This window comes from Drosophila bipectinata, chromosome 2L (genome assembly GCF_030179905.1).
Source record: "Drosophila bipectinata strain 14024-0381.07 chromosome 2L, DbipHiC1v2, whole genome shotgun sequence".
Classification (NCBI taxonomy): domain Eukaryota; kingdom Metazoa; phylum Arthropoda; class Insecta; order Diptera; family Drosophilidae; genus Drosophila; species Drosophila bipectinata.
The window spans coordinates 16,235,875-16,253,020 of record NC_091736.1 but is presented as its reverse complement, the minus strand read 5'-3'; the positions used below and the strand labels follow the sequence as shown (position 1 = coordinate 16,253,020).

At 44.0% G+C, this 17,146-nt stretch overlaps 6 protein-coding genes across 6 annotated transcripts; 3 read left to right on the top strand and 3 right to left on the bottom strand.

The window, feature by feature from the left end:
* Window positions 1–252: 252 nt before the first annotated feature.
* LOC108125891 (uncharacterized) lies at window positions 253–1,271 on the top strand. The gene has a single exon (XM_017242234.3). It carries the CDS (start codon window positions 419–421, stop codon window positions 785–787), a length of 369 nt encoding a protein of 122 aa, XP_017097723.2. The 5' UTR covers window positions 253–418; the 3' UTR covers window positions 788–1,271.
* Window positions 1,272–1,486: 215 nt separating this feature from the next.
* Window positions 1,487–4,804, top strand: LOC108126048 (chymotrypsin-like protease CTRL-1). The gene is made up of 6 exons (XM_017242481.3): window positions 1,487–1,934; window positions 2,170–2,544; window positions 2,596–2,704; window positions 2,766–2,950; window positions 4,063–4,364; window positions 4,428–4,804. Exons 1-6 carry the CDS (start codon window positions 1,826–1,828, stop codon window positions 4,539–4,541), a joined length of 1,194 nt encoding a protein of 397 aa, XP_017097970.3. The 5' UTR covers window positions 1,487–1,825; the 3' UTR covers window positions 4,542–4,804.
* A 993-nt stretch (window positions 4,805–5,797) lies between these two features.
* On the top strand, window positions 5,798–10,065 carry LOC108126047 (insulin-like peptide receptor). Its single transcript, XM_017242480.3, has 8 exons — window positions 5,798–5,926; window positions 6,214–7,256; window positions 7,314–7,394; window positions 7,454–7,614; window positions 7,673–7,801; window positions 7,863–8,213; window positions 8,270–8,573; window positions 8,632–10,065. Exons 2-8 carry the CDS (start codon window positions 6,870–6,872, stop codon window positions 10,036–10,038), a joined length of 2,820 nt encoding a protein of 939 aa, XP_017097969.2. The 5' UTR covers window positions 5,798–5,926; window positions 6,214–6,869; the 3' UTR covers window positions 10,039–10,065.
* Window positions 5,802–10,386, bottom strand: LOC108126049 (uncharacterized). Its single transcript, XM_070277237.1, has 2 exons — window positions 10,061–10,386; window positions 5,802–6,050 (listed from the first exon to the last, which is right to left on the bottom strand). The coding sequence occupies exon 1, from the start codon at window positions 10,312–10,314 to the stop codon at window positions 10,069–10,071; it is 246 nt and encodes an 81-aa protein (XP_070133338.1). The 5' UTR covers window positions 10,315–10,386; the 3' UTR covers window positions 5,802–6,050; window positions 10,061–10,068.
* A 460-nt stretch (window positions 10,387–10,846) lies between these two features.
* Dus4 (Dihydrouridine synthase 4) lies at window positions 10,847–12,165 on the bottom strand. The gene has a single exon (XM_017242179.3). It carries the CDS (start codon window positions 12,099–12,101, stop codon window positions 10,914–10,916), a length of 1,188 nt encoding a protein of 395 aa, XP_017097668.2. The 5' UTR covers window positions 12,102–12,165; the 3' UTR covers window positions 10,847–10,913.
* A 475-nt stretch (window positions 12,166–12,640) lies between these two features.
* On the bottom strand, window positions 12,641–15,934 carry Phlpp (PH domain leucine-rich repeat protein phosphatase). Its single transcript, XM_017242163.3, has 5 exons — window positions 15,584–15,934; window positions 15,341–15,494; window positions 14,478–15,274; window positions 13,796–14,422; window positions 12,641–13,741 (listed from the first exon to the last, which is right to left on the bottom strand). The coding sequence occupies exons 1-5, from the start codon at window positions 15,776–15,778 to the stop codon at window positions 12,641–12,643; spliced, it is 2,874 nt and encodes a 957-aa protein (XP_017097652.2). The 5' UTR covers window positions 15,779–15,934.
* Window positions 15,935–17,146: the final 1,212 nt, after the last annotated feature.

Genomic DNA, 17,146 nt, shown 5'->3' with positions numbered 1-17,146 from the left:
AAATGTTTTTTGGTAGAAATACCAACTTTGGTACTTTTGAAGATAGAAGCTTGAGACTTTTTTTAGATTTTGTATTGTAATAAATTAGATTATATATTCATATTCCCAAAGGATCGGCCAACTATATCCGATGTTTGCGACATATATCCGGTTTAAACTGCAAGGGTATATAAACTTCGGCTCCGCCCGAAGTTAACTTTCCTTTCTTTTTTTTAATGGTTTTTATATATAGTGCCTAGTAGGCGCCTCAGAATAACATCACTGTTCAATCCAGGACTTGACCTAACTACTAAAATTGAGTATACTTATGAGCAAAGAATTATATTTTCAAAGAAAAATCATCTAACGAAATTGCAAAAAGCAAGAACCCCCCATTTAAGGAAAAGGAAGCGCCACAGAACATTACTGTCTACCCACCATGTGTCCCAATTTACTAATGGAGAAAAGTCTATTGCCCGACTGTTATATCGAAAACCAGGTAATCCTCTTTTCTGTGCTCCGAACGCTCCAGGCGGAAGAGCGTCCCTCCGAGAGCGTGGATGTCCAGCTGCGCGATCGCTATGATGTGTTCCGTCAGATCCGGTCGAGCTATCCGTTGCCCCAAAACAGCACTCAGGATATCACCATATATGTGGAGGGTTTTGAAAATCTCACCATGACATGTTTGATACCACCACCTGGGGACCAGTCAGGTGAAGACGTGGATACGAACGGCCGCTGCCACATGGCGACCATGAGCGGGTCGGCCACCATACCGAAAAGTGTCCTCAAAGAATATTTGGACTAAGACCTTTGGATGACGATCCGTAATTCCCTTTCGACCGAACAAATGTGAAAGTGATATTACGAGTATTTCTTGAAGCCCAGGCCCATAAAACACAACGAAAGTAAAACTTGACCGTTAAATGCTGGCCACTTAAAAAAGAAAATTCAACATAAAATTACAAAACAATTTAGCAGTCAGTCGGCAGTAGGAATGTCCACAAACAAACCCTAAACATATTAAGCAATTTAATGTGCGTTTGTCTCGCTTGTTTTCCTGTTTAAAAAACTGGAACCAGCTGGCCGTGTGTCCAGTGAAATGGCCCAAGCTTATCAACTCTAAATGATCTCATTCAACATATTTTATTATTACCTACAACAAATTTTACAAAAAAATCCGACTAAAATAATAATATGTATACACAAACGTAGAGGAAAGTTAGAGGCATATAGAATACAAAGTTACCTTTTTTTTAAGGGTTTCCGAATAAATAATTCTATAAATTTAATTATGTATTTTTATTGCAGTTTAATTGTTTTACAAATTATAAAATAAAAATTAGTTTAACAATATTTATAAGAACTTTATGAAGAGTGGTATTCAACATGTTCCAGCGATGGTAAAAATAGGCAGAACTAATAAAATTGCATTCAATGGTCGAACGCATCTGCATGTTATGATATTAAATGCTTCTATAATATATAGAATATATAAAAAAAAAAATAAAACTATGTATCTGCCCAACAAATGCACAAATGGTCGCGAATTGAGACCAAACTGTCATAAAAATCAGTTAATAACCGCAGACCCCGCCAGACGAGCGAGTATGAAAGTATATAAACGTGTACTAATGTTCGTGATATACTTATCTGCTTATGTGCATATCATACGAGTATGTATATATTTTCATTTTCATTTGGCCAGAGATCGCTGGGGTATATCACTGCGTTTAGTTGACAAAGTTGTGTTAACCCGAACGGTTCCAATTAACGGAAACCGAAAGTTCTGACCACAAATACCGCACCATAACTGAAAGTGCTCCTAAACTAAAAAGCGGATAAAATGAATCGAGTGATTTTTACTAAATTGTGTATTAAAATGCGAGCCATTTCCATTTTGTGTATAATTCTACAAATTTTGGCCATCGGTCGAACGGAATCGGGGGATTTTGGTAGGATATACGTAATATTATACGTATACGTATAAATATTTTTTAAGGACCTAAGGACTTTGTGTATTATCTTCTCATTATCCTTGATTTTAACCCACCTGTGAAAAAACTATAATACCTCTTTGATAATACCTCTATCTGTGAATCAAAGCGGTTTTAATTTGTGTCCTGAATTTTATAAAGACAAAATTTTCTAAAGCCATACATCTAACTTTAAATTATTCAAATTTTCAAGAAAAACTCGTTATTCCCGTAAATTATCCAAAACCGGAAACAAAGAGTGCAGTCCATGGTAACGAGACATCCGGACACTCGGTGGCCGCGCGTTCCTACTACGATGGTGGCTTCTCCGCCTCCCAGTCCAGCTGCTCCGTGGGCACGGAGTGCACGCCCCTCCACGACTGCACCGCTCTAATCTACGAAGTGGCCAGGAGCTGTTTCTACGGCGATAAGTCGCTCTACTGCGGCGGGACAAGTGAGGAGCTACCCTACGTCTGCTGTCCCAGCAGTCCCTTGGAGAAGAACCAGGTGTGCGGCAAGTCCTTGGTTCAAGGACACTTTTACAAGGGACTGGGATCGTATCCCTTTGTGGCACGCATTGGATTCAAGCGTGAGTTGAAAAGGACATTCTAGGATCCTAAACTTAAAAGTCTGTTTGTAGATGTCAATACGGGAGCATTTGCCTATCCCTGTGCCGGAGCCGTCATCGCCAGGCGGGTCATCCTCACTGCAGCCCACTGCGCTCTGGCCAAGGCCGACGGGCATCGATTGTAAGTGGGTCACTTGGTCATCCGACAGCTTATCCACCATCCGATCAACTTTCTCCCATAGATCATCGGTACGGGTGGGCGAGTACGATACGTCCAGCGATCCGGACTGCGCCAACACCGGATTCTGTGCCCCGCGCTCCGTCAACCACGCCATCAGCCATGTGATCGTGCATCCCGATTACAAGCAGGGCCAGTACCACCATGACATTGCCCTGTTGGTACTCAAAACACCACTAAACTATTCGGGTGAGTATCCGATGGGAGTGGGAATGGTGGGATGTGGGGCAGTTACGCTTGACAGTGTCGGTGATAATTAAAAATCGTTTTGTTCTGTCATCTTTCCAAGTACTCCATCAGCTCCACTCGCTCCAAGTTCACAAATGTCAATAAGTGCTCCCCCCCCAGAGCCCCTTCATCCTTTACTGTTTGTTGCCATATGTGTCGCATGTCGCTAATTCGAGGTTGGGATGCCCACCATTCAGGGGGCGGAGTGGGTGTATCACTCATTTAATTGGGCGGCGTTGGGCTTTGGAGCGTGCTTACTGTACCATCTAATGACTTGGACGCGGACTGTCCACAGTAGAGGCTTTGATTTTTCAGCTTTTTAGATTCAGTTCAATAGCCACGAACTTTGGAATTATGATCTGAATGGGGCTTATGGGGTTCAAAACCTTCTTAAGCTAAAGATAGCTATATAGACCATTCTCTTTATTTATATCTCCAGCATGAAGGTCAAAAAACTGTATGATTTCATTGAGAAAATCACTGAACTTTAAATTGTTGGTTACTGCACTCAAATTAACTGGGACGTGATGTGGCCCCAAATTGAATTTTAAAGGATAAAATCCATATTACGGTCACTTTCCTCGCACATCACAGAACAAATAAGGGTCATTACCAGCCACCACCGGTCGAGTGTCTTCTGGTGAGGCAATCGATTGGCTAATTGCAATTTGGCCAAGTTCGTAAACAACACATTATTTGCGAACCGAAAGAAGGCGTCGCCCAGTTGGCTGCCCAACTTGTTTGTGATCGCCCTTATTGCTTTATAATGCCCGATAAAATAACGCGAACAAAGATAAATCAATGGATCTGCAGGGGCGTAGATGAAAAGGGTTTCTCTCATTTAAAAAATAGAAAGGCCTTTATAAGAATATACTACTTTTTGTAAGTTATTAAAGGATGACTATTTAAAAACCTTCAAACCCAGATAACCTTAGAGATTACTCCAAAAGACCCCTTTTCTGGGCGCTCTGGTTAGGTCAGTTGGCAACAATGTTGCAGCCCCAGCAGGTAGCCACCAAAAATCGAACTCAAGATTAATGGCGATCCACCCATTTCCAATTTCGCACCGCCAGTGGCCACACAACCCATCTGCCTGCAGAAGACACGCGCCAACCTGGTGGTGGGAAAGCGGGCCACGATCGCCGGCTGGGGAAAGATGTCCACCTCGAGTGTCCGGCAGCCGGAGATGTCCCACTTGGATGTTCCACTCACAAGCTGGGATCTGTGTCTTAGGAACTATGGATCAACGGGCGCTTTGGAGTCACCCAACTCTATTGAGGGCCAGTGGATGTGCGCAGGCGGCGAGGGCAAGGATGTGTGTCAGGGATTCGGAGGGGCGCCCCTGTTTATCCAGGAGAACGGTATATTTTCTCAGGTAATTAGAAAATTCTATATTTTTAACTAATAACTACAATGATAGCCTTTTGTCCTTTTCCAGATCGGCATCATGTCCTTCGGATCGGATAACTGCGGCGGATTGCGCATCCCAAGTGTCTACACTTCTGTGGCCCACTTTGCCGAGTGGATACACGACAACACGCCGCCAGAGTAGGCTCCTCCTCTCCTAAGCTAAGCCAATAAACTTAAAGTAAATTAAAAAATTGCATTTTAACCGAAAAGCTGCGATTCTTTAAAACTAAAAACAATACGACGACACTAACGAAAAAAAAGAGAAAATAAAAGAACCTGCTCCACTGCGCAGCACTTTCCAATGAACTGATATGTTGATCTGAGCATACACGCATCCAATAATTTAATTGAATTAATTGAACTTTGACACGAACCCCTCGCAGTCTTGAAAAATATACATAAAATGATATTTTATACGAATAAGATGACGTCAAGAACCGAGACACTTTACACTTTCAAATGATTTCCGTATTATTTAAAATTAAATTCAAGTGGCTTTAAGTTGAATATAAATAAAAGAACAACTAATTTAAAAATATAAATATCAAAATATTATTTTAAAAAAGGGCATACGACATTCGACTAGGATCTTCCAAGTAACTGCAATCTATGCTTTCTGGAAGTCTGGACCACCGATCGTTAAACTTAATCGCTTCTCGGACTGGGCTCGATTTAGTTGCTAGGGAATTCTCTCCTCTCCTGCCTGCCCAACTACCTTAGTATGTGTATTAACTTGGGATGCCGGTTGCCGGTGTCCCGGTGCCATGTGGCTAATTGGAGTCAGCTGTTTTTATGATCCTCTCGGATCAGCTGGTGGTTTGACAAGAGCTTCCAGCCCAAGAACTGAGCCATAAAACTTGAATGCAAGGCTGCACTGCGAGAAATACGTCAGAGATACACCTACAAAATATTAAACTACATAAAATTGAACCCCATTGAGAACCGTTGCATAAGCTATGCCGGCTGATGACAAATCAATTTGTTCACATTCCCGTAGAAATCAAACGCTTAATCAATTTACGGACGACAAAGAGGCCGCCGGACAGGGCAGGGTATCCAGTGTATCGGCGAGATGCGAGGGTCGGAGGCTGAAGGCTGCAGCCACAAGGCAGAAGACGCTAAATGAAAAATCAATTTGCTTGTTGTTCTCCAAAAACAGAGACGGACGCAGTCCCCAGACGGTCAGTCGGCTATCGATCGTCGCGAGGTGAACATCGTCGAGTGGTCGTCGTCTTCGTCGTCGGTGGGGCGCATCTGCTCATCCCAAATCTCCCATTTGGCGGGTCGAAAAATTCTTAAAAAACATTCTCCGTAAACTGTCCAAAATTTTAATTGCATATTTGGGCCGCGTGTGTGGCCACTGGCCAGCTGGAATCGTTCAAATTTATAAATGGCCTTGAAATATTTGTTAAATTCTTGCTTATATTTAACAGACTGGCTGTATTGGCACTAAATTTTACTGATGATGACCAGTAAAATTTATATATAATATATTAGTAGTATAGTTCATTGTGAACCCTAAATTCGGTTCGTATTTGGTTTGTCATACATATAGGAAAAGTATCTTAAAATTAAATAGTTTATGTAAACTATAATATTTGTAAAGTATATGTAGGTTGCTGCATCCAGTGAGGTAGTGAAGATTTAGAGCCTCTGAAAGTGGAAAAAAATGTTTATTTTAATTAGTTTTTTTTTATTATAAATTTATTCTTAAAGAAATTAAACTATTTTTGTAATATTATCTCAAAAATTCTTTATGATAATAATTAAGATATTTTTGAATTTAATATATATGACAACCCTTACAATTATAGAAATATGTGCCAAAGGAGAAGAGACCCGAAGAAACAAAACCACTCAACCGTTTGCCCAGCATGATGCCAAGCTAGCGCCAATAAATAAATTTAAAAAAAAAAGAAACAATAACAATAAACAAATACAAGAGATGCCGAAAAAAAATTAAATTAACGCCAATAATATGTTCTTGTTTACGTGGGAGTCTGTGTGTGTTCGATAAAGTGTTTGTTTACGCTTCAGTTTTAGACAATCGGACAAATAAGCAAAAAGAAGTAGCCCAATATTGGCGCAAACAAGCCCTTGCCGAGATTCGTGCGATTTTTCGCCCCCGATTGTGAGCTTTGTGGAAAGCGTAAATGTAAAAAAAACACAGAAACCCAAAAAGCCGCCAGAACAGTGAGCGAGTCATAAAATAAACATTCGAGGCTAATCAGATGGCCGGCTGGTTGGAGCGTTAATTAGGCATTCGAAAAGGGAGACAAAACAAGTGCTATAACTGTAAGGGATACGATTCAATCCGATCAAATATTTAAAAAAACAAAAACCTAAGAAATGCTTTTGAGCCGACGACGTTGTTGGCCGAAGCAAAAGAAGAAACAAAGTGCAAAATAACATTTTTTAAGAATTGTTTTAAAAAAAATAGTTTTACTCGAGCAACACGAACTTAAGCAACATGCATCTTAGCAACATCAGCCTTAGCAACATGCTGCTAATCATCGGCAGCATGCTGCTACTGGCATCAAGTTCAAACGCCAAGGCCTACCACGAATGCTCCAGCGTCGATATCCGTAATAACTGCAGCAGACTGCATCAACTGGACAATTGTACGGTCGTCACCGGATACGTAATGATCACCCTCATCACCAATCCCGATGAAAACTGCTCAAACAGCAACTATACGTTCCCTCTGCTCACCGAAATCACCGAATATATGATCTTCACGGATGTCCGGGGTCTGACCAATATATCGGCGATGTTTCCACGCCTGACTGTCATTCGGGGTCGCAGATTATTTCTCAACTATGCTTTGGGAGTGACCAGCATGCCTGACCTCGAACTGGTGGGTATAGAATTATGTCCCAAAGAAACCCAAACTTCATAAAAACATCATATTTAGTTGGCCTTTCCGGAATTGGTGGCTATTCAACGGGGCCACGTCTACATCGGCAACTGCCCTAAGCTTTGCCACATTGACGGGGTAAGGACAGAGTCACAAAATATTCCTCTATAAAATAACAAAGAATCTTGGCTAAACAGGTTAACTGGGATTTGCTTACTCTCAGCCCAGGCGAGAACCACATCATGGCTGTGGGGAGCAACTGCAGCCAGCCCGTTTGCCGGGGATGTGCCTCCTCCAGCTGCTGGTCTGACCAGCACTGTCACCGTTCCCTTAATGACAACGTTGCCAACTACTCAAGGTGAGCTTTGATTGAATACGGAATAGCCCAAGAACAACCACAGTTTACTATTTTACAGAAGTATCGATTCATGCCATGAAGAGTGCTTGGGTGGCTGTACAAGTAAGAAAAAATCTCCGGCGGAGTGTTCGGTATGTCGAGGACTCAGCAATGCAGGAGTCTGTGTGAAAACGTGTCCGGCTGACAAGTGAGTTCACCCCCGGCAGTCTTAATAATAAAGACCTTTATAATACAACTGATATTTTTAGGTATGTTCATGAGGGCCATCTGCGATGCTACACCAAGGAGCAGTGCCTGGCCAAGCAGGATCATGTTATTTACGCCTCACAGTGCGTGGCTTTCTGCCCCAGTGGATACAAGGTGAACAATGAATCCGTGTGCATCGCATGTGATCGCGATGAGGCTTGCGTGAGTTTCTGCAATCCCCAGATAGGAAACACCTTCAATATATACAGCCTGGGCGAAGCGGAAAAGCTGCGCGGATGTCAGATCTTCAACGGCAGTGTGGTAATCACAATCCGTAATCTTATAAACGAGTCCCAGTTGATTCACAGTTTTAGCGGCATTCGAGAGATTCGGGGATATCTCAAAGTCTTCCGGTAAGCTACGAATTTTTACAAACTTAGCGGATAACTAAAGATTTGGTTTCCAAAAGGTCCTCCCAGCTAACCAGTCTGAAATTTCTGAGCAATTTGGAGAGGATTCATGGCGATCCTATGGAGCATAACTATTTTTCTCTTATCCTTTATGACAACAAGAAGCTGACTGAACTGTGGAAGCCCACCCAGAAGCTGGAGCTTATGAAGGGTGGCATGTACATTCATCGGAATAACAAGTTATGTAACCCACGGATGCGGGAGTTTCAGAATTTTGTGACCCACGACAGGGACTTGGATTCGTTGCAGACCAGCGATCAGGAAGTAATGTGCAGCCCGGCAAAGATGCAATTATTTGTGCAGGTAACTAAAAATAAAATTAAAATCTTTATCTTAAATTACTTCAAACTATGTGTTTTAGAAATGCACCCACAAAACAGTGCTACTAAGTTGGCTAAAAACCCAGACTAGCCAAAAGATCGAGTTCGTTTATCGTCCGATGGCGCCAGGAATGTTGTATCACGACGATAGTGAACTGGAGGCGCCTGTGTGCACCCGGATTAACTGGGAACGCCGCCTGCTCTTTCGCGATGAACTGACCGGAAACGGAACACATTATGAGATCCTTTTAGATGATTTAGAGCCCGATACCCGTTACGCCTGCCTGCTTCGCACCTTTGGAGAGGATGTGACGCACGATGCGCGCAGTGACTTGACCTATGTTCAGACCAATAGGGACATTCCCAAACAGCCAATCCTGGAACTGGTCAACAAGACCGACAGTACGCTTACAGTCCGAATGGAGAGCCATGATCATGATTACTTTTTTCTGACGTGGATGGAGATGAACGACGACAGGAATTATATAGAGCAGCGTAACTATTGCCACCAACCGGTCATGTGGCAGGACGTGGAAGGAGCCCAATGGTCTCAGGACTACGACGACTGTTGTGCTCACAAGGCGGAACAGGAAGATGATCAACGCTTTATCTCCGAAATGCGCAACGAATACCGCTGCAGCCTCGACAATCCTCAGCAGTGTCGCAATCAGATGGAGGGGACACAGCTTCGCTTGCCGGCCCATACTACTGAGTACAAGCTAAAACCACTTCAACGCTACCATCTCTACGTTGTTCAGCTTCAGGCCTGTAACGACCTGGGCTGCAGTACCCATACAGCGCTCTATGAACGCACCAACTACACTGTGGGCGCGGATTTACTACCGCAGCTGCACGGATGCCATCATCCGGAGACGCAAAAATATATCATTCGCTTTGATGAACCGAAACAGCCCAACGGAATGGTTCTATACTATGTGATACACTTCCGGAACAACTACAAGCAGACTCACGTGGGCTGTCTGACTCGTAAGGATCGCACCAGTGCCGGTTATACATATGTGAGGCAGCTGAATGTCACATTCCAGGAATACGCCGTGCGAGTTTACTCCTTGGCTGGTGACGTGATGAAGCCATTCGTTCCCTTTACTATTTGCTCTGAAGAGGAGCGTCAGCAGGCACACAGTCGAGCGGCCAAGGAACTGGCCCCACCGGAAATTTCCGAGTCTGTGGCCGTAGCTTCCTCTCACCCTCACGGCGTCAGCATCTTCCTTATTTGCTTCCTGTTCGGTTGCAGCCTTTCGATAGCTTGGGTTCTGTACAAGCGTCGTTGCTGGCGGAAACTGCCCGGACTGAGACGCTACATTCCAGTACGAGAGCAGTGGCTACGAGAACGCCAGCAGGCGGAGGACCGTGAAATTCTGGTCGACGGTTTTGAAACGGTTCGCTTCCAGAACAACCTTCAAAGCCCCGATGGTCATCCAATGTAAACCTTAATAAAAGCGAACTTACCCGTATCCTTATGTGGATGTGGTGCTGGACTTGGGTGTGGCCTTGGGGTCCTCCTCTGGATCAGTGCCGCTGGCCAGTAGAACAGCCGGAACGCTGGTGGACGGCATCGGTAGAACATCACTGTCGGACGTCGGCGTGGGCGTGCGCGGCGACAGCACCTGCTGGCGGCTCCTCAGGCGCTCCATCTTGGCCTGCTCGTACTCTTTGAGCTCCGAGAGCTTTAGTTGGATGGTTTGAAGCTCCCGGCGTCGCATTTCTTCGGTTGTTTGGTTCAGTGGGGTTTGCGAAATGTATACCCAACTATTGAAGATGGACTAAAAAACCAGATACTATCGATAGGTTTGGCAAACTATCGTTTCCTCTTCTGCAAAATTTTAATTAAATATTAATTTTAAATATATTTTTAGTTAAATGCACAAGTTTTAAAACTAAGTTTTAGTTTGATAGCAAATATTTATTTAGATTAGATAAGAAAAAAATATATGTGTATGTTTTGTTTTTTTTTAAGATTATTTGATCATCGGATCAATTTCAGTTGAATGGTGGATTATTTTAAAAATCCCTTAATTTTCCACAAGATAGTTCCCTGTTTTTAGAATCTGCCATAGATTTATGGAAGTATCCTAGGCACTCTACCAACGATTAAATTATGGATCCAAAATTATTACTGGGGGATTCCCCTAAAACCCGATCTAATCTTACCTAATCTTCCCGCATTACTTCGAATTGTCCGTATTTGATTGTAAATTATTTCTAAAATAAAAATATTGGATTTCTAGATGCTATTCAAGCCTTAATTTGTGTTTATTATGTACAAACTTGAGGGCAGAAAATTAAAAGTTTAAAATCAAAGTTACTCATCTTCGCCAAAAAGACCCCCCAGCTCCAAGTCTTCGCCACCAGTTCCAGTCAACTGGTGCTTTCGGAATTCTGTAAAGAATTTTCCATCGCTCTTCGAGCTCCACTCCTGTTCATCGGTCTCGGCTGCTATATGCCGAGCATGCTTCGGTGGAGTGAAATGGCTGTACGAACAGGGGGTATAAATAGCTGGTGTCGAGGATACTCCAGAAGGACGAATACTGTAGTGATCATCGAGGAAGTCCAACACTTCCGATTTTGTGGACAAACTGTTGAACTGAACTCGTAAAGATCGCTTCATTTCGGTGCTCCACATGAAGGTCAGGTGGTGATGGAAGCACTGAAACAGCAAGTTTTCCCCTGCAGATTCCGCGATGTCCAGCCATTGTTGCACACAGGATGGCGGGGTAGTAGTGGCCTCCGGATACGCACTATTAAAAAGAGCTGGATTGGCAAGCAGGCCGCGAGCAGCCATCACACCGGCAGCCCCTGTCTTCTCGGACAGCTCACAGGCATCCGCCCAGCTCTCAACATTACCATTGACTATCAGCGGGATTCGCAGTGATTGACGCACTTCGGACATGGCACCAATGTCCAGGGTATCCTTGGAGTGCTTCTGTGCAGGTGTCCGGCCGTGGAGGGTCAGGAAAGTAGCTCCCGCTTGTTCAAGCTGCCTCGCTAGCTCAATGGTCCGCTCCAGGGAGCTCTCGCCGCCTAGTAGACGCATCTTCACCGAGACACTAAAGTCAGAGGGCAGGGTGCGTCGAACCTGCTGCACCACCTCACGTACAACTTCCGGCTGTCGTAGCAATCCGCATCCATAGCCCTTTGCCATGGCCCAGCCCTGAGGGCAGCCGCAGTTCAGATCAATACCATCTACATACGAATAAATGAGCTGCGCCGATGTCACGAATTCATTGGCATCCTTGGCCGCAAACTGGGCAATCAGAGGCTGATCGTCCGGTCCCGTGGTAAACTCGTTCTGTCGAGCCTTTTCACTGTTGTTGATGGAGTCGGAAATCATCATTGGCGTGAAGGCCAACTGCACGCCATTGAGCCGGACGAGGCGGCGAAATTCCAGTTTGCTGTAGCGGACCATTGGGGCGCTCACCCGGAGGAACTCCGGCTGGTCCGCAAAAAGGGCGGCTATGTCGTGGTGGGGCCTTTGTTGTGGTAAGTGCATGTTCTCCAAATTGTAAATAAACAAAAACGTGCATGGGAAATCATATGGAGCCGGTGCTCGCGATTTTTAGTGTTGAAAAGCGCGACAATGCGCGGTAAACACAACTAATTTCAAAAATCCCCTTTTTAAAGTTTTAAAAATAAAAATAAATAATTGAATTATTTATAAATGATAATAGTGACTATTTTTACATCCATATAATTTACTTTTATTTATATTTTCAGTTCTTAAAATAGAAAGTCTTATATATAATATAATATATTATATATATAAAAAAATCAAAATATATAAATATATAATATAATAATATTAATATAAAAACCAAAAGAAATAATTATGATTTAATTTTAAACTTTTGATTTTGAATAAAAAAATGCAAGAAATACCCAAAATAAAGTTTTATATACATTTTTATTTATTATAATACTTATAAAACTTACTTTTTATCCAATCTTACTCTATAAAAACGTTTATATGTAACTATTCCAATATAAAATACGGATATGTACTTTTATTTTAAACTTTTATTTATTTAAAGTTTATAATTCCGTGGTGGCCACTCCCCAGTACTTTCGCATTCGACTTTCCTGCTCGTTAAAGTCATCCTCGTCTATTTCCTCCTCATCCAGGATGTTCCTTTCCCGCTCCTGGGTGGCAGCAAAATCATATTCAAAATTGTAGGGCATCAGTCGCTGCAAGGATCCGAAGTACGCCGAATGGGGTCCTCCAACCCGTTTTACAGATCCTGCGGACATCTTGCGGGACTTGCCATCAAACAGATTATACCCGTAGCTGTTGGCCTGTTGGAAGGATAGGGCGCTCCCGAAGTGTCCAGGAATGGGATGCTTGATGGGATGGTACGCACCCAGAGGCGCTGGATTTGTGGTAGATCCGGTCATTGTCTGGGGCAGCTGGGGGGTGCTGGTCGATATGAACTTGTTGGTGACACTCCGCATGAGATTTGAGGTAAAATCATTGCGTTCGGTGGCGGCGGGAGCAGGAGGAGCAAGGATCGCACTGGGCACCTGTCGTTGCTTGGTGAAAGATTTGGAAATGGTATTCAACTCCTTGTCAAAAAGCAGTTGCGTGTTCTGCTCCAGCATGTATTCCCAGCACTTGAACTGCTCCTCCGACAATACCGATTCCGTCTCGTCCAGCATCTCCAGTTGCTGTTCCTCCTGCAGGACTCGAGCGTGTGCCAAAACGAACTCGTTGTCGGTACTGTCTTTGTCCTTGGACAGCAGATCTCGGTCGCTCTGACCGCTGGGGGAGGATCTTCCCGCCAGAGGTTCCTGCTCGATGGCCCGGTGGCGACAGGCGTTGCTTCTGTCACAGCAGGTCCGCTTGCAAACAGATCCGTTAGAGACAGGAACCGGAACTGGAGCTGGCTTTTTGCGGACGCTCTGCTTCAGTTCTCGAATGAGGTGATCCACGTCCGTTCCCAGGTGTCTGAAACGCACCACAATCACACTGAGATTCTCCGCCGCTCCGAAACTCTGGGCGATATCCACCAGCCGCTTGGCGGCCAACAGGGCGTTCTCTTCCTTGCGAATTTCTCGAGCGGCACGATCAATGTCCATCACGGACCACAACTGGGAATTCCCAACTACCAGATACTCATCATCATTGCTGAGGGTAAGCTGAAGTAGGAATAAGAATTAGAATTGAAGTTTATACAGGTTTTTAAATCTAACCTCTAGAACATGTGGATCCGGCATAGTTAATGTGGAGCCTAGATCCCTCGGATTAGCGTCCGAATCTGTGAGGCGTAACTGGGTAGTGCGTCGCACCAAATAGGCATCTAATCGTCCGGAACTGGCCATCCGTAGAACATAACGCTTGCTTTTTAACGGCCTCACTTTGGAGGGGGCCCGTGTCCTGGTCAGATGGAACAGAGCTGCACTTCTCACACTCCCGCACTGACGTTGTGCCGCTAGCAGGGTGGACTTCATGTAATCCCTGACCGCCGCATCCTTGACCAGTTGCTCCTGTTTCATCAGACCAGGCACAAGCTGGACCATCTCCTGCGCCGCTCGTGCGAATCCATCGGCCGCCTCAAACATACCATAGAGGGCTTCATCGGATGTGCCATAATTTCCTGCCCGCAACTGGCAGACCAAGAGCTTGCGGCAATCTCCAGATCCTGGGGTTTCTGCAAATCCCATACTCCAAGGCAGTGTCGTCTTGGTCTGACTTTTGTGGGCATTGGAGTGCCGCAGTGTGGTGGTTGGTAGGGCGGCTCTATTATTGCCGGAAACATCTATGAGGCTCCAATGGCGTTGGCTCTGAGTCTGGCAGACTTTAAATTGTTGCTCGTCCACCTGGTTAGGATATAAATTATCGAAATATACTTTCATTATTAAAAACCAATCTTACCTGCAATTGGAGATTTCCCGAAAGATCCAGGAACTTGAGATTTCGGGAGGGAACCAGCGCCAGGAGATTCACCCTGTCCAGGTGATTGTGTGAGAGGTCCAGAACCTTCAACTTACTCAACTTGGCCAGCTGGGGAGTGCTCAGGAGAAGATTGTTGCAACATCGGAGTACTTTAAGCTGTCCCAGAGTGGCCACTTCCTCAGGCAACTGTTGCAGCATGTTGCCCGATAGAACGAGGATCTCCAAATCCGGCCAGTTGCGAATACAGGCGGGTGGCAGGACACCGATGCGGTTGTAGGCCAAGTGGACGACCCTCAATCGGGCGGCATTGTGTAATGGCTCAAAGATGGTATCATTCAGTTGGTTTCCCGCCAAGGAAAGATTGACCAAGGCGGCATGATTATTCTGTTCATACCGTGGCAGAGTGGAGAGCTTGTTGCAGGAAGCATTGAGGGTTTCCAACCGGGCATGGGTTACGGCAAAGAAGTTGTCCGGCAGATTTATTAGATCGTTACTCTGCAACTGAAGACTCTGGATGCTGGCAAAGCCCTCCGGCAGCTGCTCCAGCTGCTTGAGACCATTGTAAGCCAAGTTTAAAGCCAACAACTGGCTAATCCTGTAGTTCCGAAGCAGTCCAGACACATTGCTGAGGTGATTGTTGGAGGCATCCAAGATGGACAAGGAGGCACATGCTCCAATCCAGTTGGGTAACTCGCTGAAGTTGTTGTGGGAAATGTCTAGACGGTGCAGCTTCAGCGGAACAGGATGTGTATTGGTGGTGGAGATATTATGAAGATCTAAAAAAAAAAGTGCATTGTGTAATAATTTCAACCTAATTGCATTATAATGGGAACAGAATTTACAATTGTGATCCGCGACGAGGGCTTGCAAATTGGTGGCATTGATGATCAGCTCCATCAGCTTGTTCCGGCTGCACTTGAGTGTCTCCAGTTGGGCCAGAGAGCTGAGGTCCAAGACCTCCATTTCATTTTCGCAAACCTCCAGCTGGGTCAAGTACTGTCGACGACAAGAGAAAACGAAAATTTAACACCGGAAGCCGGATATTGGATGCCGGATATAAAAATTCCGGAGCGGATTCAACTCACATTGTAGTTGCCTATCAAGATGCTGCCGCCCAGTTGGCTGCCCTTCAGGCTGAGCTTCTGGGGAGATGTGGATTGGCCGCCATTGGTGGCCTCATCCGCCGAGTCGACGGGAAGCACACTTGCCTCATTGCGGCTGGCATTAACTTTCAGCTTCGATTTGTACGGATCCGTCGGTTTCCTTGTGGCTTTGAGCATTGTTTCGGATGGTCTCTGGGTCTCTGTCTGTTTTTAACTCAACAACTAGGTAAAAAACTACAACGGCATTGCACACCACTTGGCTATGCATCAACGAACACCCACCGTCCGAAGATCGTTTTGAATTTCATAAATGCTTTTTTTTTGGGGATCCGAAATACATAAGCTTTTCTTTTTCGATTTGAGATATGGAATTTTCTTTATATTTACTAACTTTTTCTATATTTTCTAGAAAAAAGGTGTTCTTGTCGGGTTATATATGCCACCAAGCACCTGCTTGGATTTGGCAATACGATCTACTCTCCACTCCCGCTCGATGCGACCGCTCCACTGAAGACGAACACAATAACTATGGCTATGACTCTGGGCCGTTACAGCAAGACGGACACGGTTGAGGGCCCGTCGGAGTTTCTGTTTCTGTTCGTGTTGCCCAAATCCGAGTTGCGTTCAAGACATGGAAGTACAGTGGATACCGGATGGGCGAATGCATCTAATTAGGGGTGGGTCAGTTAGCTGCCCTTTTCACCAAACACATGCGATTAAAATTTTATTTTAAATAGAGCTGTATTTTAAAGTTAAGCTTAGTTAAGGTTGGCTTTTTTACAGAATTGCTAAGTCTTTTTATTAAAAGATCTTTTATACCCTTGTTTTAAACTCATATTTATGCAAAACATTTCCAAATCCTTTCAAAAAAGGTTCCAAATCAAAAAAAAATCTCTTCAATTCTTTAAAAAAATGTACTTTTTATTAAAAGTGCTTTTAATGGATTATCCACTGTAACTGTAATTGATAAAGACCAGAGGAAACTTGGCAATACAAGACGAGTGCCTTTTTAAAATCAACTTTAAGAGCGCCACAATCGGTTGCACCAACGAGTCTCTTTCGCCCCAGTTGCCCATCAAACTTCCGAAAGAGTTGCAAGTGGCTACTTGAAAGACTAACCTAAAAGGGAAAACCTAACTTCAGGAGGAACTCCAACAGATATACTCTACATTTTGGTTAGTATTATACACATTTTTGGAGGATTACATACAGTATCGGAACAGTACAAGCATACATTAGCTTCTATCGTCATATCGGCTATATTTCGGTTATTTTGCAACCGAGTTTTAGAAGGAATGTCTCTTATAAATCACAGAACACATCTAAATTAAATAAAAACGGAAATTATTTATATGTAAATAAATATATGAATATTTACCATCCTCTACGACACGAACTAAGCAATGTCTGAAAAGGTTATGTTTTAGCTAAATTCTATCATTATGCACTCAGCTTGGAAAACTCATTTATTTATTTCAGGGAATTTACCATAATATTGTTATTGTTTGCCAGATAATTGAATGGTAAACCTTCTTGATTTTAGAT